This window comes from Schistocerca nitens, chromosome 9 (genome assembly GCF_023898315.1).
Source record: "Schistocerca nitens isolate TAMUIC-IGC-003100 chromosome 9, iqSchNite1.1, whole genome shotgun sequence".
NCBI lineage: Eukaryota > Metazoa > Arthropoda > Insecta > Orthoptera > Acrididae > Schistocerca > Schistocerca nitens.
The window spans coordinates 394,667,028-394,693,250 of record NC_064622.1 but is presented as its reverse complement, the minus strand read 5'-3'; the positions used below and the strand labels follow the sequence as shown (position 1 = coordinate 394,693,250).

At 40.0% G+C, this 26,223-nt stretch overlaps 1 protein-coding gene across 1 annotated transcript in view; it reads right to left on the bottom strand.

Moving 5' to 3' along the window:
* The window catches only part of LOC126203927 (clathrin heavy chain), a 146,713-nt gene that overhangs the window by 34,804 nt on the left and 85,686 nt on the right, over positions 1-26,223 (bottom strand). The window contains exons 3-15 of the mRNA XM_049938323.1: positions 25,439-25,588; positions 25,204-25,322; positions 24,967-25,128; positions 24,734-24,847; positions 24,483-24,656; positions 24,108-24,284; positions 23,871-23,996; positions 23,396-23,584; positions 22,598-22,780; positions 21,797-21,934; positions 21,597-21,708; positions 12,430-12,587; positions 2,554-2,700 (exon numbers count right to left, since the gene is read on the bottom strand). Of these exons, the coding sequence (XP_049794280.1) occupies positions 2,554-2,700; positions 12,430-12,587; positions 21,597-21,708; positions 21,797-21,934; positions 22,598-22,780; positions 23,396-23,584; positions 23,871-23,996; positions 24,108-24,284; positions 24,483-24,656; positions 24,734-24,847; positions 24,967-25,128; positions 25,204-25,322; positions 25,439-25,588 (1,949 nt within the window). The remainder of the gene's footprint in view (positions 1-2,553; positions 2,701-12,429; positions 12,588-21,596; positions 21,709-21,796; positions 21,935-22,597; positions 22,781-23,395; positions 23,585-23,870; positions 23,997-24,107; positions 24,285-24,482; positions 24,657-24,733; positions 24,848-24,966; positions 25,129-25,203; positions 25,323-25,438; positions 25,589-26,223) is intronic.

The window sequence follows — 26,223 nt, the reverse complement described above, 5'->3', positions numbered from 1 at the left end:
ATATAATACCCTGGACCATATTCAAGCTCTCAGGGGGCGTGATGGTTACAGAAACATCCCCCAGCTTGTCTGAAGCAAGTAACGTCCGTGACAAAGCAGATGATGCTGTTTTGATCAAGACTGACCCAGATCTCATTTTGCACAAGCTCTCCACCTCCCCAAATTTGTCCTCTAAATGTTCGACTAAAAACTGAGGCTTCATCAGCGCTCTAACAAGGTACTGAGGCAAGTAAGAGCTGCTGCCATTCTTAGGCTGATGTTCCTCCCATGGTGTGGCCAGGGAGGGGAACAATTTGGGGTCTTACTTCTGTGTGTTGAATTGAGCTCTTGAATGCTTAGAGACTGCTGATGGTTCACCACCAGCACGAGATGGACTGCTTCATCCCACGTCATTCACCCTGATGCCACCCACTCCGACCAGGGCCCCTTCCCACAGGTGCCACCCAGCCACAGCTAAGGCTATCTGGCAGGATGGGCATTACGGGGAGTCCCGATGCCCCACGGGGACGGGCGTCTACTCCTTGGCATATGTGGGAAGTTACTAGCACAGTCATCAGCAGAGCGATCCCTGTACAGGTTCTGGAACACACTGAACTGAAGTGATGCAAAACTTTTGATGTTTTTCTTGCCTCTCCTACTAAGCAGAAATATCTTGTTTGAAGTGATGTTTAGTGCTCTAATTTGGTCATAAGCCTTAGCACATGTACACTGATGTTTCTTTGAAGTATGTCCTAATTGTGTATTTGATGTATTATTACTAAGTTATGTTAAATGAAACTAAGATACTCAAATGTGTTAATAGACATCAACATTTTTCTTAATCATGCATTGGTTACGTAGTTTTTATTTCAAAAATAGTGTTTAGTCATAGCCTCTGTCTAAAAGTGTTGGGCTGTTAATACGCAGTATGAAATTGGCTGAGGCTGCTTCCTGTTACAGAGAAACTAAATACTCTATTTGTAGTATGTCCATTGTTTTATACCACAGATGTAGATGTGCAGTAGAAACATGAAATCAATCTTTTTCACAGCACTGAGCACACCATACTAACGCTGCATTTTTACATCTGCCACTGTACCATTACAGCATCAACCCAAGAGAACCGATCTGGAGCCAAGTTAAGGGATCTGGACCGTGAAATGAGACTGTTAAGCTGCCACATGTACTGGAACCAACACATGCAGCTCTTTCCATCTCATTGCCGCATATTGGTGGGATATAGAATGACACTTCGTAAGAAAGAGGATAAAATGCAGTGCCAGGGTACATTCATGGATTCTGTTGTTGATCAACTGGTTATCAATGCAGCAGATGATTGTTCCAGTACTGAAATTTATTTCTCAGATTCAGATATGGAAGTAGCTGAGAGATTACCAGACTGACTGCAATTAATACCTTCAGTGGCTTCAATATTCAACAATACCGTGAAATCCCTGTAGTATGCTTTTCCGTCAGATATGGCTCGCTCAGAATAGTTACCGTATAACTTAAGATCTTTTCATCATTCTTGTCTGTAATCAGGATACTATGTTAGGCGAGAACATTATCATTTTATGCTTTCCATCTGGTCACCTAAGAAGTGCGTTGTAGTGCTGGAGTTCTTTAAAGCGATATTGTTTCTTTGGTCATCTCTTTTTACGTACAAACTGCAACTGCTCACATCATTGCAGGCTAATTTGACCACTGGTTGGCCTGTGTTGTCTAAGCTTTAAGTGCCAGTAAAGCTGTTGTCCCGCACATTATTGCTCAGTCTATGTGTGTGAAATTGCATAAAACATCCTTATGATCATCCTTGACTGTAACAATCACAACTTTGCTTCCGCTCCACATGAAACTAAATCCAGTGAGATTCAAGCGAACGTGCAAGAATACAAGGTGTAAAGTTTACATGAGGTTTATTCTTATGATGAACAGAATATATGTGGGCATTGTTATTATCTGTAAGCAAGACTATCTGGGACTTTTCCATAGACACTATTTCAGTTAACTAATGTATCATCATCTATCTCTGATTATGAGGAATGCTACTCAAATGAGAGATAATATTCCGTGGCCAAATTTTGATTACATCTTATCAGGCCTGTGGAGGGATTTCTCTTACCAAAAAAACTGGCACTGCTACAGCAGTCGCTGCTTCCTGTGTAAAACACACCTGATCTAAGGGGGAGTCCTAGAATTCCTACTGGTGCTCAATATCCATTTATCATGTGTACACTGCAGCATTTTAAGTTTGCAAAATCAAATGCTTTTATGTTTATGTCCAATACATGCAGACTCGGGCAATCCCATGCCATGCTGTTAATACAATTATCAATGAGCTAATTCAAAATTAGTAAGAAATAGCCATGTCAGCAAAGGAAGCAATAAAAGTTAAAGATCATGATCTAGAGAAATTTAAACAGAATAAGCAATGAATGTCAGAAAAAACAGCAGGTTTTTATTAAAGCAAAGGTAGACTTCATCTCTGGTTAATTGCATCACAGACTGTTAGTCAAATATGCCATTTAATCATTAGTCAGTGAACAGTAAGTAAGAGAACTGTAAAACAATTACCTGAATGTATTTGAAGTGCACTTCTTGGTCCTGGCTGAAGTTTACTATTGAGCCCAGGAAGTAAAAAAGACCTTCATAGCTCTTGAATGACTCAAACAAATCTATAAGAGCTTTTGTTGTTAGTTGTTCGTGGTATTTTGTGGCAATCTGAAAAAAGCAATGAGCATGTAATGTGTATTCAATAATTGTTAACGTTTCTTCTATGAGAAAGGTTATATTTTAAACTTTGTACATAGTGTAACACTTGCTATGAGCTACATATCATAACCAAAGCAGCAAATTCTTTAGATAAACTTAATTTGAAATAAAACACAAATGAGGTTTGGAATTCTAAGTTCAATTATCTTTTTCTAACTGTTTACATCAAAGGCAAAGACATTACAATAAATTTGAAGTTAAGCAAGTCTTTGCGATAGCTTATTACGCCAAATGTTATGCATAATATTTTTATAATTTATGTAAATATGCTACAGGAAAATTAAGGAGACCTTTGGAGAAAAGAGAACCACTTGTATGAGCATCAAGAGCTCAGATGGAAACCCAGTTCTAAGCAAAGAAGGGAAAGCAGAAAGGTGGAAGGAGTATGTAGAGGGTCTATACAAGGGCGATGTACTTGAGGACAATATTATGGAAATGGAAGAGGATGTAGATAAAGATTAAATGGGAGATACGATACTGCATGAAGAGTTTGACAGAGCACTGAAAGACCCGAGTCGAAACAAGGCCCTCGGAGTAGACAACAATCCATTGGAACTACTAACGGCCTTGGGAGAGCCAGTCCTGACAAAACTCTACCATCTGGTGAGCAAGATGTATGAGACAGGCGAAATACCCTCAGCCTTCAAGAAGAATATAATAATTCCAATCCCAAAGAAAGCAGGTGTTGACAGATGTGAGCTTTTTAATAAGCCACAGCTGCAAAATACTAACACGAATTCTTTACAGACGTATGGAAAAACTAGTAGAAGCCAACCTCGGGGAAGGTCAGTTTGGATTCCGTAGAAATACTGGAACACGTGAGACAATACTGACCTTACGACTTATCTTAGAAGAAAGATTAAGGAAAGGCAAACCTACGTTTCTAGCATTTGTAGACTTAGAGAAAGCTTTTGACAATGTTAACTGGAATACTCTCTTTCAAATTCTGAAGGTGGCAGGGGTAAAATACAGGGAGCGAAAGGCTATTTACAATTTGTACAGAAACCAGATGGCAGTTGTAAGAGTCGAGGGGCATGAAAGGGAAGCAGCGGTTGGGAAGGGAGTGAGACAGGGTTGTAGCCTCTCCCCGATGTTATTCAATCTGTATATTGAGCAAGCAGTAAAGGAAACAAAAGAAAAATTCGGAGTAGGTATTAAAATCCATGGAGAAGAAATAAAAACTTTCAGGTTTGCCGATGACATTGTAATTCTGTCAGAGACAGCAAAGGACTTGGAAGAGCAGTTGAACGGAATGGACAGTATCTTGAAAGTAGGGTATAAGATGAACATCAACAAAAGCAAAACGAGGATAATGGAATGTAGTCGAATTAAGTTGGGTTATGTTGAGGGTATTAGATTAGGAAATGAGACACTTGAAGTAGTAACGGAGTTTTGCTATTTGGGGAGCAAAATAACTGATGATGGTCGAAGTAGAGAGGATATAAAATGTAGACTGGCAATGGCAAGGAAAGCGTTTCTGAAGAAGACAAATTTGTTAACATCGAGTATAGATTTAAGTGTCAGGAAGTCATTTCTGAAAGTATTTGTATGGAGTGTAGCCATGTATGGAAGTGAAACATGGACGATAAATAGTTTGGACAAGAAGAGAATAGAAGCTTTCGAAATGTGGTGCTACAGAAGAATGCTGAAGATTAGATGGGTAGATCACATAACTAATGAGGAGGTACTGAATAGGATTGGGGAGGAGAGGAGTGTGGCACAACTTGACCAGAAGAACAGATCGGTTGGTAGGACATGTTCTGAGGCATCAAGGGATCACCAATTTAGTATTGGAGGGCAGCGTGGAGGGTAAAAATCGTAGAGGGAGACCAAGAGATCAATACACTAAGCAGATTCAGAAGGATGCAGGTTGCAGTAGGTACTGGGAGATGAAGAAGCTTGCACAGGATAGAGTAGCATGGAGAGCTGCATCAAACCAGTCTCAGGACTGAAGACCACAACAACAACAACAACAACAACAACAACAACAACAACAACAACAACATGTAAATATGGATGAGATGACAATTTTTCAATAATTATTAAATAATGGATCACCATCTATTAACCATTTAGTTATGGCCCACCCATCCAAGAGCTACTTTGGCCACATTTCATAACTGACCTCTAACTATTGTTCTTTAAAGTGCAGATAGTTACTTTTATGTCAGATGTGAATACAGACGGGCTGAAAAACTTGTCAACGACCAAATATGAATATGTAAGTGAATGTGTGCTTTTCCAACCATTTTATAAAGCTATTGGCGGCTTAAGAATCAACTAGAGCACTGTATCCACATGGCAAATCCATGCGAGTATCATTCTTTGATGTCAGTCATTTTAGGGATAGCAGTTATACTGGTTTCTTCCATGCACACTGAACTGGATTGTTTGAGCAGATCAAATATTTGGTTCTCTCTTATTTCCTGTAGGAATCTAATTAGGATTGAAAAATTTTGACTCAGTTTCCATATAAATAGAACCAAAATATTGAAGTTATTCTCCTACTGATTCTAATTCTTTGCAACTCTCTTCAAAAATTTCGTTGGGGATCACACCACTATTTTGTCATTATGAATAGCCAATGCTGAAGGATGAAAACTGAAAATGAACTGTGTTTTCTATGTTAATTTTTCCATTTTCAAGCACTACAAGCAAATGTAGGCATATTATGTAGACAAAGTTACCAGATCAGCTACTTTATTTCAACACTGTGAACTGCTGTTAAGTTTTTAATGTGTCACTGTTACCATAATTTACTTTCTCTTATTTCATAGAAATTACAGACAAATTTGAAGCATTATACTTCATTGCTACTTCATAAAAATATTTCCGGACTGCAGTTGGTGCCAATATGCGAAACAACCGACATCCGGCAATGACAGCGAGAAACTACTGTACAGATCAAGTGGGGCCAAGTCTTTCACACTGCACATTTACGTGCCTCTTATGGCGCCGCCAATGTTAACAACATGATATTGGCAACCCCTACTGAAATGGACGCATGACAATCGGCACTGGATGTTGGCACAGTGCCAGACACTGTGAGACACTGTATGGTCTGATGCCTTCTTCGTGCCAATGGAGGACATACTGCGGGCCAAAGACAAGCTGGTGGCAACTCTCTCATGCTGTGTGGAACATTCACTTGGGCTTCCATGGCTCCCGTTTAGCTCGTGCAAGGCACCATGATGCATGACACCCAAGAAGTATCTTACACTGGTTGCAGTCCATGTACACCACTTCAAGAAAATCACATTTCCCGATGGGAGTGGCATTTTTCAACAAGACAATGTGCCACACCACACGATCAGGAGAGTGATTGGATTGGTTCAAGAAACACAGTGGGAAGTTTTGATTGATGTGCTGGTCTCCCATCTCACCAGATCTGAACCTGACCCAACACATCTGGTATGTGATTAAGCGTATCACAACTCATCGCCCCTCCCCGGAATTTATGGGATTTTGTGCATGTGCATGCAGATTTGGTGCCAAAACTCCAGAAACTTACCAAGGCCTCACTGTTTATGCCACAATGCACTGCTGCTGTTATCCAAGCCAGAGGTGGACTACTGGCTATTAGGTAGGTAGTCATATTCTAGCTGATCAGTGTACTTGCACTGTCATGTTCGTACCACTACAAAATGAGTGAACCAACAACTCTTGCCAGCAACTAAAAATGAACAAGCTTCAGATTTAAAGAACCCCGCAATAGGAGTTTTTTGATCCAACATCCAGTTACGAAGGAGCAAGAGAGCGAAGCAGCTTATGGGCATTTAATGGCAAAGTTATCACCAACCTTACACTCAGAGCAAACCAATGTGACAAACATAATTGTTTCATACTCTGATCAACCACAAAATCAGTACCTCACACAAACTAAAACAGAGGAAAAGTAAAGGTAACTGTATGTGAGATTAAAATGCAAGTAAAACAAGAAAAGAACAAAGAAATGCACAGTAAATGTCCCTGACTGATTACTTACAAAAATGTGTGAGAGCCTGTCATCCTGTTAACACATTAAGACTTCTCCCTAAAAGCTTGTGAAAGATGTTTGACAATTCATGAAACTTTAAAACTCTGAACACTTTCATTTGAACATTACTTAAAATAGATGACAATCAGAAAATCCACCACAGCCCACTGGTTGCAAAATGAAAGTGAGCTGTACACTATAAGCACCACACGCTGGAAGGTCCTCACGCCAGAGTCAGAAGCCATGAACCATGTGACTGTGGCCCACGCAAAAACTCAGTAAGAAGGACCTCATCATTATGTGGCTGGAAGAAGGTACACCACAACCGAGTTGTCAGCTTTACTACACAGAGTTTACTGTGTCACTTCCCACCACTCTTCTTCCCATCAACACACGACTTTGTACCTCAACTGCGAGGTAATGGCATGCAGGGGGACGGCACACTGAAATAACCGAGGATCGGAATACACCACCTAGGCTGCTAGATCTACCCTTTAGTTCCCCGCAAAACCCATGTGCCTCACAGAAAAACACCTCCTTCCCCAGTTGTAGTCTGAGGGGAGCATCCTCGATTTTTAGGATTATTTTATCTGCTGGGTAAAAATGGAGAGTGGACAGCTGATGCATGGACAGCAACTTCTGTCTCAAGGAAATTCATTATATTCGAACTGAGAATATGTTCGAGAATCCTGCAACAAACCGATGTTAAGGAAATTGGTCTGTATTTTTGAGGAGCCCTCTTTCTACCCTTCTTGTATACAGGTGTCACCTGCGCTTTTTTCCAGTCCCCCAGGACTTTACGTGGGGCAAGAGATTCGCGATAAATGCAAGGTAAGTAAGGAGCCAATGCAGTAGAGTACTCTCTGTAAAACCGAATTTGAATCCCATCAGGACCTGGGGATTTATTTATTTTCAACCCATTCAGCTGCTTCACAACCCCAGGGATTTCTATCACTATGTCCTCCATAACGGGAATCTGTACGAGACTCAAACGGCAGTATGTTTGTCGATCCTCCTGCATGAAAGATTTCTCAAATGCTAGATTTCAAAATTCAGCTTTCGTTTTGCTGTCTCCCGTTGCCAGGCCAGACTGATCAGTGAGTGACTGGATGGAAGCCTTCGACTCGCTTACAGATTTTACGTAAGATCAGAATTTCCTTGGGTGTTCAGCAAGATCTTTTGCTAAGGTATGACGGTGGTAGTGGTTGAATGCTTCGCGCATGACACTTTTTACAGCAGCACAAATCTACTAACTTTTGCCTGTCCTCATTCTTGTTATCTTTCTTGTACCACGAGTGCAACTGCCTTTGCTTCCTGAGCATTCTCTGAATTGCTATGTTAAACCACAATGGGTCTTTCCCATCCGTAATCAACTTTTTCGGCACATACTAGTCCAATGCGTGATTTACAACGTGTGTAAAATTTTCCGTAATTCTTCCACGTCCAGCATACCAGAAGTAAATGAGGTCGATTCATTTACCAAGTGGGATGCTGACAACTGCTTATCTGCTCTTTCTAGTAAGAATACTCTCGTAGCCTTCTTGACTAACTTTTTAGCTTTCATAACCATAGTCTCAACACTGACACCGTCGATGAGGTCTGGTCTGTTCGTGGCTACCAGATCTAAAATATTTCCATTATGCGTTGGCTGTCGATTTAGCTGCTCAAGACAGTTTTCGGATAATGTGCTCAAAAGTAATTCACATGACGGCTTGTCTGTACCACCTGTAATGAATCCATAGACATCCCAGTCTATACTAGGTAGGTTGAAGTCGCCTCAGACTAATATAGCATGATCCGGGTACTTCTGCGATACAGAATGTAGACTCCCTTTGAATGATTCTAGAACTGTCACGGTGGAACCTGGTGGCCGGTAATAACACCGAATAATTAACTTTATTTCCCCTAGCCCTGTTAAACGTGTCCAGATAACTTCACAATCACACTACTTCGACCTCAGTAGACAATATTTTTTTCAACTGCAATGAAGACACCACCTCCTACAGTGTCTAATCTGTCTTTCCAATACACAATTCAAACCTCACTAAATGTTTCATAACTTCCTATCTCAGGTTTCAGCCAGGTCTCAGTCCCGAGAACAATTTGTGCGCCACACACTTCCTGGAGGGCAGTAAATTCAGGAACTTTATTCCTGAACACTCTGAAAATTTACTGCTAATATCTTGATATTAGAAGTGTCTTTACACTGAGCGCATCCTGATTTCCCTGCCTGCACGTCGACTGGTGAGTGTTCATCAGGACACCTCGCACTACTGCCTAGCCTAAAAACCCCGATGTGCACGCCACAAGTACTCTGCTACCCGAGTAGCCGCTTCCTTTGTGTAGAGCACCTCTGACCTATCTAGGGGCATCCTACAATTCCCCACCCAATAGCGCAAGTCTAGAAATCTGCAGCCAAGACTGTCACAGAGTAGAGAAAGCCTCTGGATGAGACCCTCCACTCAGCTCCAAATCGAAGGACCCCGATCCACTCTGGGAACGATGCTGCAAATAGAGAGCTCTGCTTGCACCCCGTGTGCAAGGCCAGCAGTCTGCACAAAATCCGCCAGCTGCCTGTACGAACTGAGGATCGCCTCACAACCCAAGGGACAGGCATCATTGGTGCCGACGTGAGCAACTACTTGCAGACGACTGCACCCCCTATGCTCGATAGCCGCAGGCAAGGCTGCCTCCACATCTTGGATGACGCCGCCCCCCCCCCCCCCCCCCCCCGTACTAAAACATCTGAGGGTGATTCACTTTGACACTGCTGACAAATGTTAAAGCATGCAGTACTGGATTTCATTGTAGCCGGCTGCAGTATCACTAGCGTCAGACAGAGCCAATTCCATCTCCCACATGGAGAAAAGACAATTTTAAGACAATCTTTGGATCTGTAATCCAACTTGCCCCGATCTGCAGTCACACAATAGTGGCAAAATGCCAGTTCTTGACTAGCATTGGCAGTAGCTTTCACAAAATGCTCTGTCAGTGTGAGTGATGTATCCGGAAATAGTCTCCATGGCTTCCCATATTTTTGTAGAACAACTGGATCGATTGACAGACCAGGAACACTTGACTTGACCTTTCCTTGTTCGTAACTTCACATTCAGCCTTGGCTCTTGAGACTACAGGCTATGTGATTGCTATCAGACAGCATTTAAACTGTCTGACACACCTGTCCTGGCTTGCTGAATGGCATTCATCTGTCCAACAAGATACAGGTCACATCACAAGATGAGTTGAGGACTTTGGGATTTGCCAGAGTCAGTGGCCCCACAGGACATCATTCGTGGAGGCTATCAGAGGATTTACGAACTTTTAATCATGACTAGTACACAGCCATTTCTTTGCCATATGTCACCAATAAAAAAAAATAAATCAGGAAATAGTTGTCAGAATTGTTGGTCTTAATCATGGCAATGCCAGCTGTCTCACAGCATTTCAAACTACTGATTATGTGAAGAGAAAAATCTTTCAATCAATCTCACTTTGCACACATTCACCTGATTTATTACTTAATGACTGGCTTCTTATAGAGAAAAAATGTGTGGGTAGGATTTTTCATCACATCAAGAAGCTGCCAAATGTTTTCAAAATACTGTTTGAGATGTCAACAGCAGAACAGAAAAAATTTCTATAATTAATTTCAATGCATGCAACAATGCGTCAATAAAAAACTCTCAATAAAAATGTTTATTAACTTTTAAGCCTAACCTCAGTTGCAAGGAGGCGAATTAGTAAAGCCCATAGCTGCAGCACTACCAAACGTGCATTATTAGATAACACCAACAGAAGAAACTTAAGGTGCATCTGCCTTAACCACATAATGCAATTCATTTAAGTTTTTATGGTAATGTGATAATGTCACCACAGTTTTAGGCTACCATAGTCTCCTGTCAATGTAGTGGCAACTTTCAGCACTGTGGTTCAAACACTGTGTCACTGATGCCAGCTGTCGGTATCACTTTAATTACCGGACAGAAAAAAAAGTTATGTCAGACATCACTAGAATTCTTTATACTAAGTCATTCTGTAGGCCTACATAATTTGTAGGGCGAGTCAGTTCACAAGCCACAAGAAGGTAGAAACCATACAACACACAATTTTGGATGTGCCCAGGAAAGTATATTGCACATTTGGCTACTTCAATTTCTTTATCTTTAGCGCACCTCCCACAAATTTTTGGCTTTTTCACAAAAATTCACATGGGCTAATAGTTATCTATCCATTAACAAGTGAACTATTTCTTAAATTTCTATTTTTCCAGAAAACAAAACAGCAATTTTTTCTGATTTAAATTTTGTAACAATGCTCATATTTATGTGATACAGGATAAAGCCAAGGAATCTCTAGACCGCACAAACTTTAATACTGTATGGACTAGTGCTGCCTGCATTCAGCAGAAATGTGTACATTGGACACGAACGTTTATATTTATTCATGGAAGTTAATTACAAACTGAAAATTTGTACAAATTTTGCGATTGTCTACAAGAGTGGATCAAATGTGAACAAGACATTTTTAATTCCTTTATTTGCTGTTACAACATAACTAAGTTGCCTTTGTCATCCTAAAATCATTAGCCTCTTAGTACCTCCCTGGATGATCCAACAAGACTGAACTCAGAAAAATAGGTCTGCACTGTAAAGAGACTGGGCGAGAGGTATCTCCTTTCTTCCAGTTTCTGGCAAGGGAGCTGCAACATGGGGGCACAGATTGTCATGATGGAGACAAACTTATTTGTCGACTGGGTTATTTGCTGTGGCAAGTAACCTCATTCTAAGGGTCTCAGTAACATGCTGCACTGATGGACCAGCAGCACCATGGGGATGGGGGTGCGGAAGTGTGAAATATGCGAATTAAAGTTGGCATGTCTGCTTTCATTAAGATTGTCTCACCCTTCCTTTACCACCCTTTGCAGGTTAGTTTTACTGTGTCAAGTAACCAAGCTTCACCACAGGTAATGATGAGTCACATCCCTGTGACTACCAACACAACTTCGTAAGACAACATTATGAGTGTGGGGCTAAAATTCAGGGGGGAGGACTGAGAAGCAATAAGATATGATATGACAGATTAAAGAAACTATGAAAAGACTTTACTGGACTTTTCAGACAACATTGTCGTTCATATTCCTGAAGGAAAAGTGCTGGGGAAGAAAGGGGCAGTCTAGGAAAAAGTATCAGGAAAATATTGAGTAGACAACAGTATGTGGCATTTACATGGAACAATCTAATGGCCAATGACAGAGGAGAGTGGTTGCATCAACAAGGCAGTAGCCTTTACAATACGAGAAGAGATTATGGTCGAGCTGCCTGCTATGAGTTCACAAATGGAAATGCTCTCACCCATAATGCTTCTCCATAGATGACAATCTTAGCACATTTTTAGTATGTTTATGGCCTCTTTTTAGCTCCGTATACTTTTACATTTTGCAAACCTGGTGATACATTGCATAGTGTTAAAATTATGTGCCTGTGAAGGCCAATCGCCCACTCTCACCACTCCTAACATTCCCACCCATACTGTGTAGAAGTTGGTGGTATCCCCTCCCCCTTACCTTTTAGTCACACACACACACACACACACACACACACACACACACACACACACACACACACAATGATGTCTTACATTTGATGCTTGCTTGTGAATCCAAAATAATCTCATTTCTAATACTGTTGTGTTTGGCTACTAACCTGGACACATATCTGCAAATTCTGCCTAATGTTTGCAGTCAGCATAGCTTTTAAGCATTCAAGTGAATCCTCCACAGAAAGGGTACCAAAATATCCAACAAGCCACTCTGGGTTCAGCAAGTGTGTGTGGACAACAGCTCGTTTTATGTCATACAGATCTGAAAAAAGAATATTATAGGTATGACTTTTTTTCACATGAGCACATATTGACAAAGTTAAAGAAAAACACAGAAAAGTGGATGTGCAAAATACACCTTCAAAAGGGCATATGAAATATACTATAGTCAAGATGTTTTAAGTCCCCAGACAGCTCACAGCACTGTTGCCAGTTTTCAACTTTCTTCACAGCAATGAAGTTTAGCCCTTCAGATATTTACAAGATTGTGTAATATTACTGGTCAAGGTAGGCATCCGGAGCTGCCATGTCCAGCCCACTTCAACTGTCGAGGATCTACTTACACCAACTCAACTATAAACCAAAGACATTTTAAAATAAATCTTTCACACCTGAATGTGCAGATTACCATTTGCAACAAACCCACAAAACATCTGTAAAGCTTCATTAGAATGGTCATGGAATTTTTAGAAGTGAAAATTGTTAAACCTAGGGTTGTATGACATCCCTTTACAGCAAATTGTACCTTACAAAATATCAAAACTTTACTAACAGCAAGAAGTCACTTTTTAGCTATTAATGTGTTTTGACAATATTCTAGTAGTATCAGCCCTCACACTTTCTTGGCCATTTAGTGGAGACACTGATGCAAAAGTGAGTAAATTAAGGAACAATTTAGTTATACATTAAATGAAAACATGTAGTGCCACTAAAATAAGCAGTGCACAGTTTAATAAATCTAGAAAGAGAGTGCGATTATAAGACACTATTAAGGCAACAAGGAGGAAGCGAGGAAACAGACCCTTCCTGACATTTCATTTTTGTGACAGCATAGTCAGGAATTATTTTTCTGCCTGAGATTATGTTTATTGTTGGAGAAGATACTCTCAGAAGCACAGGCTATGGTTATGTCCACAATGTTCACCATTTCAGAAAGTGAATATTTTCATGTTAATCACATACTGCCAGACAACTTGTCAAGCATAGCAGTTTTGTCTATGGGCTACTGCATAGTGTTATGATTAAAATTCAGAGAAAATATGCATCTACATTCTACACACCACCTTGAAGTGGATGTCAGTGGCTACAACCCACTGTACTACACATTAGGGTTGCTTCCTGTTTTATTCACATATGGAACATGGGAAGGCTTACTGTTTAAAATGCCACTGTCTACACTGATTAATCACCATCTTTAGGGTGCGCATTATGGAGGTAGTTTTATATTCCTCAAATCATCACTTAAAATCCCTTCTTAACATTACGTATGCTTTCTCAGTATAGTTTGTGTCTTATCTTAATTTCTGTGTAAGTGTATGCCAGTTTAGTTTCTTCAGCATCTCTGACACACCCACTAATCAAACCACCCTGGGACTGGGGTGCTTGCTCTGTATCTGATCAATAATCCTTGTTAGTCTGATTTGGAACTTTTACCACACACTAGCAATAATCTAGGATGGGACACACAAGTGTTTTGTGGACAATTCTTTGTAGGCTGACTATTTATTTATTTATTTATTTAGTATTCTACAACTAAATCTAGGCCTGCCACCTGCTTTACCTACAACTGAACCTACATGATTACTTTCCCATTCCTACAAAATTTTACACCCAGCTATGGGTTACCAGAGTCAATAACTGCTTCATCTGCTGAAAGTCTGACTGCAACGTTATTGGTACATGACATGAACTATTGTCTATCACACTTCCATAGGACACACCTGAAGTTATTTTGAACATCAGTCAATGACATGCCATCTAAGGTAACTTGCTGCATCATCCTAAAAAAAAATTCTAAATCTAGTCACAAATTTCACTCGATACCCCACATCCAACTGAACTTTTGATAACCATATGTCATTTGAAGAAAGTAATGTGAGCATCACAAGAGCTGTGTTCACAGAATCTTTACTGGTCAGCATGGAGGTAATTCTGTCCAAGACACTTAATTACATATGAGTCCTGACTGTTGCTCGATTCTACAAAAAATGAATGTCAAGGATATTTGAGAGTAGTTCCGTGGATCACATTGGGCACTCTTCTCTTACACAGGTGTGACTTGTCATTTCCTCTAACTTCTGTCCGTCCCTGTTAGCCGAGTGGTCAACAAGGCTGAATGCCACACCAAGGGGCTCTGGCTCGATTCCCAGCTGGGGCAGGTGATTTTCTCCACTCAGGGACTGGGTATCATGTTATTTCATCTACAAAATTGTTAAGGCTTTCGTGACCACTTGTTGACAAACTGCCTATTGGCTTCTGTTTCGGGTTCTTCGGCCGACGTTCATCTAATGATTTTTCTGACGTTTCGCCAGCACTATATGTACTATATGTACCTGGCGCGCCAACGTCCGCGCGCCAGGTACATATAGTCTGCGGCCGCGAGCTCGCCTCCAGTTCACCACCGGCAATGGAGGGTGAAGCTTTGACAATGCCAGCCACTCGTGCTGGCGAAACGTCAGAAAAATCATTAGATGAACGTCGGCCGAAGAACCCGAAACAGAAGCCAATAGGCAGTTTGTCATTTCATCTACAGCTCCGATGTGCAAGTCGCCCAATGTGGCATCTAATGCAATAAGTACTTTGCCTCGGTGGCTGGACTTCCTCGAATGGGAGACTCCTGGCCCCACAATGACATGCCCATTTCCATTTTTATCCTTTAACTTCTGAACACAGTGTTTTGTTCAAGGGAGCTTCATAAATTGTAGTTAATGCAGAGAAAACTCAGTCACCTATTTAGTGTAAAACATGATCATGATTACTTCAGGCCCTGGAGCTTTGTTCAGTTTTAATGATTTCACTGTGTGTCAACAATGCTAACACACGCTTCATCTTTACAGTGGTATCAACATTAAATTTGAGCAATACCCTGAGTCATCCTTTTTGAAAGGACATTTGAAAACTGAGTTAAGCTTTTCTGCTTTTGCTTTGCTACCCTAAATTTCACTCCCTGTCTCTTCCATTTGTGACTGGACACTCACTTGTGACCCACTAACAGCCTTTACAAACTAACAGAATTTCTCTGGGTTTTGTAGAAGATATCCTCACAAAATTTTGCTACAGCAGTCGTTTAATGATTCATGCATTGCTCTCTACAGCAAAGAGTGTGTTTCATTCACCACCTCTCTGAAGCCCAGTACTTTGTTTCATACCCATCATACACAGTAGCCCATTTCTTTACAGCATTTATGTATCATGGAGGGCTCTAATCATTAACGGTTTTATTTGGTATGTGTTTATGCAGTGCAAGGTCAACTTTTCTTTTAAACTATATGCTCCCTCCAGAGCTAAATATTTCTAGTTCCTCACCGAGATGGCAAAGCTTTTTTATAAACAAGGGTAGTTTAATATGTCTGCTAAATTTCCATGAAAGAAAGGATCATTTTTGATGCAGATTTTGGTTGGTGAGCTTTATTATTCCAAGCATGACAAAGAATTTCAACAATGTACAGCATACAGTTCATTGTTGACAGCTCTGAATTGGTCGGCGTGTTGACTTATTGAAAATGTGAAGGGCTAGACTGCGACCCAAATCAAGACAGACCTGGATGAACACGTGGATACTGCAACATCAGTGACTACCACACTCCGTTAATGATTTTAAACGTGGTCTGACAATGAAGCACACTTCAGCAGTCCAACTGAGGTCACCACAAAGAAAACTATTGACAAAATCCATGTCAAAGTAATACATAATTTGTCCGACTGCCAAGACTAGGCATCTCAATTGAGCGAGTGCATAATACCATGCACAGAAAATTTGCTATGAAGAAGATGTGCAAGATGTGGGTGCCATGATTGCTCACCATCCACCAGAAGTGCATCCAGCCCAGCATTTCGGTGATATTTAATCACAGTCTATGAGAGACTGTTGCACTGATGTGCGACTTAATGAAACCTGGTCCATCACTATACACCAGAGTCAAAACAACAGACAAAGGCTGCTGATAGTGCGATGAAGATGGCAAAGATCATTTCATCACCTGTTAAAGTGATGGCCACTTTTGAAATTTCCATGGAATAATCTTCACATTATTGGAAAAGGCAAAACCAGAAAGCAACTACTATGCTTCATTACTGGATCATTTGGAACTTGAATTGGCTGAACAGACTGCTGCTGGCACATTAAAAATGTTTTCACCAGAATAATGCTCCATCCCGCACAGCAGTGATAACAATGGCAACACTGCATGGATTGGGATTTGAATTGGTTCCTCATCCACCTTATTCACCACACTTGGTCCCAAGTGAATTCCTCCTGTTTCCTAACTTTAAACATTGGTTCACTGAGAAAAAATTTTAATCGTGCAGTTAATGTGTATTTCGCACAGTTTTTGACAGATCCTATTTTTCCGGCAGAACATCTTCGAAGGAGACCGACGAGAAGTCAGACGAGTTTTACGAAACATTCTTCCTTGCTTTTTTACCAGACTTCTCTAACCTTCCTCTCAGTTTACTGAGCATATGAAACTTGCTATCTGTTTTAATTGCCCTTTGATGACCAATGTTGCTGCAACTGCCTCATAGTTACTGATACCAGTTTCAATGTGGAAATCCTGAAAGAATCAGGTCTATTTGTTGGTAACAGAAATAACAGACTTGCACAATTGGGGGAACTTCTGCACTACTGAACTTGGGATCTCTCAAACTTTTGGTTGTAACATGGGACGGGTCTAATTGTTGACAGAAGGCCCCAATTTCAGCTTTATGCTCATCTTTGATAGTGCATCTTCCCCAAACAATTTCTCACACAGTTCCAGTTTCTATTGTAGTGGATTTTTTTACTGTGACAAATGCACCATGCATTTCCCCATTAGCCATTCCTTTCGAAATATCCTCAATTTTTTCCCAAAAGAATCTCACTGCTGTCAACTTTGGGTTTACATCAGATCATTGGGTAAATGAATACCATTACTCTCACAAATGAAGGCCACACTAGTCAAGTGCTCAAGAGGCACGAATGTTTCTTGTGCTGTATTTAACTGGCACATGGAGTGACATCTCTTACCAGTGGTACCAGCTAGCTACCACACCACCCAATGTGTGGAACTGCAGCATGAGCTATGACACCTGCCACCTGCTTGACTGCAGCACCAATAAGGCATGCAGTACATTTTCTGTATGATCTTTTCCCACATTTCATCCCCCTTATGCAGTAACTATAATAAAAATGTCTTTATTAGCTTAATGTGTGATGCATCCTGCATTGCAGGTTGTTTATGAAGTCTGCTTCATCTCAAACCAGCTGCCTCACAGCAGTAGCTCCTGCCAATCTGGCAGCCTTCTGCATTATCTCCATGCCCAGAAACTTTCCTCATGAAAGAGATAGTGAAACCTATATCAAAATCTGTAGAGTAGTTCTTGAGATTAGCACAAACATATGAACAGATACCACAGCTAGGGACTTTGTATACGTATGGATGTAAACTAATATGGACAACATTTGGCACAGTCGATGCTCGTCTTTTGAACTAATACTTCGTTTATGGTGGCATGCAGAAAATTGTTTATTTACCACAGTGACAATGATGAAAACCATTTATAATGTACTTCACACATTATTATTCTGGCTTTTTTGGGCACATCAAGGATGAGCTAACTCCAAACATATCAACACTTCAGTTTAATTTTGCATGGGCACAGCTCACTCATTCTTATTGTATTTATTTTTGTTGGAGTTTACATATGGTATTCTTTATCTGTAGTTTTTTTTATAAAAAACTATATGTAATGCAAGTACAATAAGTAAGTTCTGTTTAACAGCAGCATTTAAATGACTGGCCATAATTTGTCAAATTGTAGTCTATGATGCTGTACTTGCTCTATATGAAACCTTGAACTCATGATTAGTCACTACATTTTATTTTGTATTGACACCTCTTCACTGTGATAGGAAATTAAATTTTCCTTAAAAAGGGAAAGTATTAATGGCCAAGCTTATAATGACCAGTTACAGAAACTTTAATTCTTTGTAGATTTATATTACTACCTGCTAATTTTCTAGTGAGCACAAAAGTGTCCAGAGGTCTTCAGCCCCTCAATCTAAGAATGGTGCATGCCAAAGTACAGATGTCCACTGAGACCTACTTCTGACCTAGACGAGAGATTCATAACAGAATAAGTGAGAAGGCTATCAACAAAATGGACTTCTTTTGTATGGCCAATCATTAAACCAGATGAGGCTTTTAAGGAAGTCAGCAGACTGCTCTGCATGCAACAGGAAATTTACCACCCCTGATCCACTACTATCCTACAGAGTGCAACACCTAGAATAGAGAACTGGGTGCAGCAGAAAGGAGGCAAACCAAAGATGAAAGCAGTTAAACAGAGCAAAATAAGGACGAAAGAATAGCCTGGTCGTGCAGGTAGCGTCTATGATCCCCAGACAGTAAGAGATGCCCCATTCCCAGTCACCCTACCACTGCTCTGGACATCAGTCAAAACCTTATAACTGAAAATGAAAACCACATTTACAAAGAACACTGAGAACCAGGTAGACAATCCATAAATTGTCCACCAACATCAGAAGCAGTGAGTACAGAAGTCTACTCGTCATGGAGGACTAACAGGATAGGGGCTTTCCATCAAGGTATGAGCTACTGTCTTACAAGGCTCCACAGCCAAAATGTGAGGACGGCTCATTACACAACAGAAAACTATGGAATAACCTAGTATGACAAATGTGGAGACAACATAGGGCTGCTGATTTCTTCCAGAAGTGGAAGGAGGAGTGCCATGCTGCAGTAGTGTCCTTTATTATCTGTTATTAGAAGGGGCAGTAACCCACCAGATGTCGTCCCCACTTCTAAGTGATCAGAGCTCTCATGTGCACCAACAAATCGGCTACTGGTATCAGCAAGGTGAACAGGGAGTGGGTAAGTCCTCCTCTAACCAGTCAGCCAGTTCATTGCCATGATACCCACATGACGTCAGACAACTGAGCAGTCAGGACAACAAAGGTCTGCGAGAAGATTATGAATTGCAGAGACTAAAATTTCGCAAGAAGAGTATCAGTCAATATTCTGGAAACAGCTCACAGAGCCAGTTCATACTGACACACAGTCAATGGACAGCAGTTTAATAAAATGGAGGGCTCTGCTAATGGCTGTCAGCTCTGCATTAAATACACTACACATTCCTGGCAGCAAATGGCACTCCATACTGTCATGCAGTGTAAAAACATATCCAGTCATCCACAGTTTTAAAGCCATTTGTGTGAAAGATGGCAGCACCCTGAAAATTTTTAACTGACGTAACATATGCCAGGAGGTCACAAGGGCAGCCAAGACTTTAAAACCTTTGAAGAGAATGTTCCTAATCCATGGCCTAGGTACTATCCATGTGCGAATGAAGAAGGAAACGGAGGGAATACAATCCAGGGAGGGGAGATAGAGATCTTGCCAGAAGGAACCAAGGCGCATTTTAATTGCTAATTCCAGGCCGAGGGCTAGAATCCTGAGTGACACCCCTCACGTGTCAAGAGAATGTGATACGTGGCTTGAATGGACAATAGTTTAATGGCAACTGCATAGGAAATGAAGAGCTGGTAATGTGGAATCTGAAGAGGGGAAGATCCACTTGGGCAAGGAGATTCTACAGGAATAGTTTGAAAGACAACAATGGGCAGACACGTTATGGGTTTAGCAGTTTCAAAGCTGAAGATGCCACTAGGTCATAAGCCTGCAACCACAATCCAGTCTGGACAGTATCAGGACCTAGTGAACACAGATAAAAAGAAACACTCTACACTGCAAGTTGTGTGGAGTAGGAAGGAGAGAGCAGTAAGTTTCCATATGCTGCTAGTCTTCAACTGATGAAAATAGGCAGCTAGGTCAGCTTTCTGTCAAAAAGAAGGCTACAACATCCAGATGCTACATATCAGTTCTAGGTCAGGCTGGACTGTGGCAGATAGTGCTAATGTGTGACCATGTTTTGTAGGAGAGAACTGGAAACCATGGAAAGACCTCATGCAGAGGCCTGCTGGATGGCACCTTAAAGCTGGCATTCAACTGGGGCAGAGGGGGGAGGGGGGGGGGGAAGGGGGGGTGTAGGTGCTACCACTGTGCACATTGTTTACTTTTGTCTAAAATTTATACCTGGCTGTCTACTTTTTTAAGTCTGATTCAGTTTTTACAGCAAGATGCATGTGTCGTCGTCTTTGGTGTATGTAGCTGAGATATTCATCACAGACCAAAATTAATTACCTGGTGTCAAATATTGTGGTCTGTTACTGGAACAAAAAGCCTTTCACAGAACACTGAATTTTGATGGAACTTTCACATTTGGGCATGATTTAAGCTTCAAAGAAATCCACAAAGACATTTAATAGAAGTAGTTGACAGTAATGTGGAGGGTATTGGCATTCACTTTTCTACTGAATGAGCTTTAACATCGAACAATGTTCGCATAGCCATGATTAAATGGTTTACCTGTTTCAGCTGTATCAGGAAGTGCACTACATTTATTTTTTAAGCACTGTCTGAATTCAACCAACTTTCTCCATGGAACCTGTTTATTGAACATTAAAACAGGATGATTTATCTGAAGGAAAAACATGACTCCTGAAAGCCTGCACTGTATTTAATACTTTTATTGACAGGAATTTTGAAATTTTTTACTTCTGGGACATTAAGTAATGCAAAAACTTGACAGTTTGGAAAATTTAGAAATTGTCACATAGAAGCACTCTAGCCAACAGCACTGCTATGTAACAATGGACATATATTTTGTATTGCAATATAGTATGAATAGCATGTTCAGATTACATGAAATGCCAGTGACAGTAGGTCAAAACTGCTCATCAGGCTATCTTTACAGTGGATATTTAAACGCAAGGAAAAACTTGCACTAGCAATGTATGGATCTTCCTACTCTGAGGAGTCATTTCTTGTAAAAACCTGTCATTACTAAACTAGACACTGTACTTTGGAGACATTTTTGTGCTTAATCTGGCACAAGTTTTCAGTGTTATCAATGTACTGAACATAATTTACAGGAAAGAATTCGTCTGCCTTTTACTTGCACAAGTTTTAGTAAAAAACTAAAAGTTACATACCTGTATAATGCTCTAGTGCTCTTTGCAGAAGGCCAGCTTTCTCACAGAGCTGTGCTATATGGGCTCTGTCGTAATGTGTGAACATTTGATTGCTAAGTATTGCATCAGCAACCTGGGGAAGATTCCAATTCATACAATAACATTGTAAATTGTTATGCAACATGTAATAGTGTCTCTTATATACACCATGTTTCTTTTACCTGTGGTGCCGACATCAAATTCATTTCCAACAATCTTGTCTGTAATGGTCCTTCAGCAGGCCTATTATTTTTCAGAGCGTCCAATAAGAAGGCTGTGCACTGTGGTACCATGTTTTGCTCCATGAAGATGTCCACAATCTGTAAAATTCATGTACAATACTATCTTGCCTCTTATTCAGATTAGTGTATCACACTTAATGTTGATTGAGTGCCCAACTGAAACCCAACCACAAAACAGTAAACGCTGTGCATGTGGCTGGAAAGTACATATTAACTGGTGGACGAGGGATGAAATGCTTGTTTAGTTGTGTGTCCAGTAGTTAGAGAACAAGAAAATCCAATCTCATGCTAAATGAAGTCTGTGACAGACGACTTCACATTATCCAATTTGGAAAGCAAAATGCACACAATATTAAGTACATTTTATACAAACACAAAGTGAATGCATAGCCATGCTTATCTTTTATGCTTCATAAGGGAGCTCACAAATTTAACCCCCCCCCCCCCCCCCCAACTAAATGTTAAAGATGTTTAGTTTCTGAAAAAATTTTAAGTAGTAGGAAAAATAAACAGTAACTAATTATCTTTTTCTTCCTATCTTAGTATTTATATTAAGATTGGTTCAACTATGCAAACTATTTTAACATCTATTTTTAAGCTGAAGCACAAGTGGTTTATACTCATACTGTTTAATTCATCACAACAATCAGTGTGTGAACAGCCAAATTATTAGTATAATCATTGCAAACACACTTGTTACTTCAAGATACATGCCACAGTACACAACAACAGGTGGTTTACCTGATTTATATCTGCAAGAGGTTCATCATCTTGGACTAACATTTGCGCAAAAGTAACTCCCTGGTCAGGATTTATGCGCATAACATTTCTCAGTAGGAATATGTAGTCTGGGGTGTAACCCACTTTTTTGGCATACAACACTATCTTCTGGAACTGGCCAGTCTCAGCGAAACACTGGATGACCTGCAAAAAATTTAAGAATAAATTATTATTTGCAAGCTAATCTGAGAATTTTTGTTGACTGAAATTTATGCAATATCTTTGACAAATACGAGACTGACTGAGGAAATGTAGAAATCTATTAAACAAGGAATTACACACACATTAGTAATCTCTATAGCTACAAAATGTGCAGTGAACCCTGGCAAATACAACTAATTTTACTTGGATAAGGGTGACAATATTAAATAGTTTGACATTAATTTGAATGAAGTAATACAGGAAGTGCCAGGCAAGAGATCCCTTTAGAATGGTGGTAATGTGTACGAATCAAGAAAATCTTGCAAAAATAGCTTTTCCAGCACCCTCGAAGTGTAAATTGCAACTATGAAATAAAAAGGGGTGGGGGGGAGGGGGGTAAGGAACGGAATTTTTTGTTTAATGATTATGTTTTAACACAGCAAAAGCTCAAACCACATTATGTATTAATCTTACAAGGTAGTTTAATTTGTTTTAATTCAATACAAATTTAACCACTTTTTATATTAAAGTTAAGTTACTGGAAAATTTATATTAGGAACAACTGTTTATGTCTAAGTACAATGTTTACTTATTTAAGTAACTTTACTGGCTACGTACCTTATTGGGAACGTTAGCTCTCAGATATACTGACAATGCTAATGTGGGATCTGCCTGCTTTACCAGATCTCCAAGCTCTTCTGAGCACTCTAGTTTATCTTCTTTCAGCCACTTTTCCAATAATTGTTTACGGCCTTGCTGTAGGACAGGCCTACACAGTTCCAGACTTTCATATTTGTTTAATTGCCCCTGAAAAACATACCTTTTAACATTACAGTTTGTTACAGCCACCACGTCGCACACCTAATTCTACATAAAATCTTCTAGTTCACTACTTAAAACCAATTGCATGCACAAAGAGTCTCACTCAATGACTTGTCTTCTGCAACTAAGGACACACACGAATGTACCCAGAATACCAACAAATCTTTCAGTTTTTAGCAGAGTATTTACTGCACTCCTTCCAACTTTAATACATGTTCTTAGAAGTCTTTTCTCTTCATTTTTTAATTTAAAATGGTTTCTTTAATCTCACCTGGTCCAATAAAATACCAAAATACTGCAACAGAGGAGAAGTCTGACCCTGCGGTGTAGGTACTTGCTGGAAACGCTGAATAGTCTGCGGTGTTCGCAAAATTCCTTTTGGTGCATTTGCAGCAACCTTAAAAATTTGGATTCATGTATCAGTATTAATTTATGGATTGGGGTACAACTATAGATCATCATATTTTAAAATTCAGCAACGAACTAGGTCCTTACTAATTAAATATACCTTGGCAGCCTCTGCATACTGCCCATTTTGGAACAGTAGATTAAATTTTCTAACAAACAAGTCCTCCGCACCAGCAAGATTATTACGTACAGCCATACGCAAAGCCAAATCTGGATTCTGCAGTACACTATTTATGTAAGGTATTATATTGTCTTCTTCAACACTCACAGACAGCACCTGTAACAGTAAGTTTTACTGTATCTTTTCTGAACTGTGTTATTGTGTGAACTAACACATCTTTTCTCTGTCTACAACAAGGAGACGATTAACTAGCAGATCTGCTCCAGTCCATGAACTTTAGCACATCTTGCCTTACATCAAATTACCAAATTTATCTGTTACAGATTTTTCATAAAAAACTTATTATGCACAAACCTGTCCTTTACGGTTGACTCCAATGATTCCCCCTGATGATTCATGTGGTGCAGTTACAAATATTGTATCACCACTTATTCTGTTCATGTATATGCATACTGCTGTTTCAATGTCGTATAAGTGAATGTACCCATATTTTGTAATTAGGTAGATAACATCATACTTTGCACTGACCTAGAAAGAAATATGGTCAAACTTCAGTACAGGTTTATAGGTGTATGGTGCCAGATACAAGGAAGGAGAAAACTAACCTGCATAGCTACAGGAAAATCATTCTGTGCTTCTGGTGGAAAGAAAACATCCACAGCTTTTTTTGGGAATGGCTGATTCCCTGCTGGTGGGTGGCCAACTTCAATTATATGCAGCTGCAAAGAGAAATTTGTTTTTGAATATGAGCCGTTTTATCTCATTTGTAAATTGTGCTCTCACTGTGGACAACATACTTATTTTGTTAAGTTTAGGTAATTGGGAATACTCCACTAACCTTACCACCCTGCAGTGTCCTTACTGCAAAACAGAAAAGAGTTGATGGTTCCGCATTACCTTCCATCTTGAACTGGGCAAAGGACGCAGCATGACCTTCAATAGGTTGTGAACATTTACGTTCAACTGAATACAGTTGCATTGCACCAACTACTCTGCTTTGCTATAATATACAAAAAAGATTACTTAGTTGACGAATACCTTTGTGACACTAGAAATGCTTGTTTGGATTACTTACCTGCGCAGATATTCCAATAAGTAGCAACCACGACTGCTTTGGGTCAGTTCGATAATTAATAATTTGGCACCCATTTAAGCTTGAGTGTCTATCGAACATCTTCTGAGGAACAGAGTCACCTGAAAACATTGTATACAATTGTATTACGATCACTATATACAAAAGAGAATGATAAGAAGTTTGTGGCTAACTTATTAAGTTACAGTATTTTTCCATATATTTAAATTTGTATTACCCTCCATGCTCCAGTGGTACACAGACGTCTCAGTGACAAGAGCTAGCGTATTAAGTGAAATCCATTTCCAAAATATAACGTCTTCTGTCATTGTATGTGCTTTCATTTTGCTCTTCATTTCAATGTTGAAAATCTGAAGAGTTTTCTGAGCTGTAACAAAATAATTGTATTAACAACATATCCTTTAACTACCCCCTAAATTCACTAAAATTAATTAATACTGCCTGACCAAATGACATCTGGAAGACATGGAATGACGTCAATTTAACTCTGTACACACCACTTTTTGATTGGGGGGTTGAAATTTTCTAGCAAGTAGAATGGCCAAAACACTAACAGTGTTAAAAGGTTTCATGGGGGTGTATAAGCAGCTTAAACAATTATCAAATGAGTGATCACTGAAGTGGACAGATAGCATTATCAGCACCCAACACTCTGAATGGGGCATTATAGTAGGTCTCCACCAGGCCAGCTGGTCAAATTGTGGAATCCATAGATTTGTGGGACAGTCTCGTCTGACAGTGCTCCAGATCTGACTGCATGGGAGCACAAGAGCAGATATAACTGTCAAGTTTCCAGTCGACGACTAGAGAGGATCACAGTACAGTGATCCAATCTCCTCATAATCCTGGACCACTGATGAATGGTGTTACAGTTTAAGCAATGAATTGCTGTTCTTTGTCCCCGGAATGAAAATCAGCAAATATCAAGGTGAGCTGGGTAGAGGCCCCATTCTTCCCATCTTTTGGAGACCCACAGTTTTATTACTCATGGCATTGTGGTGT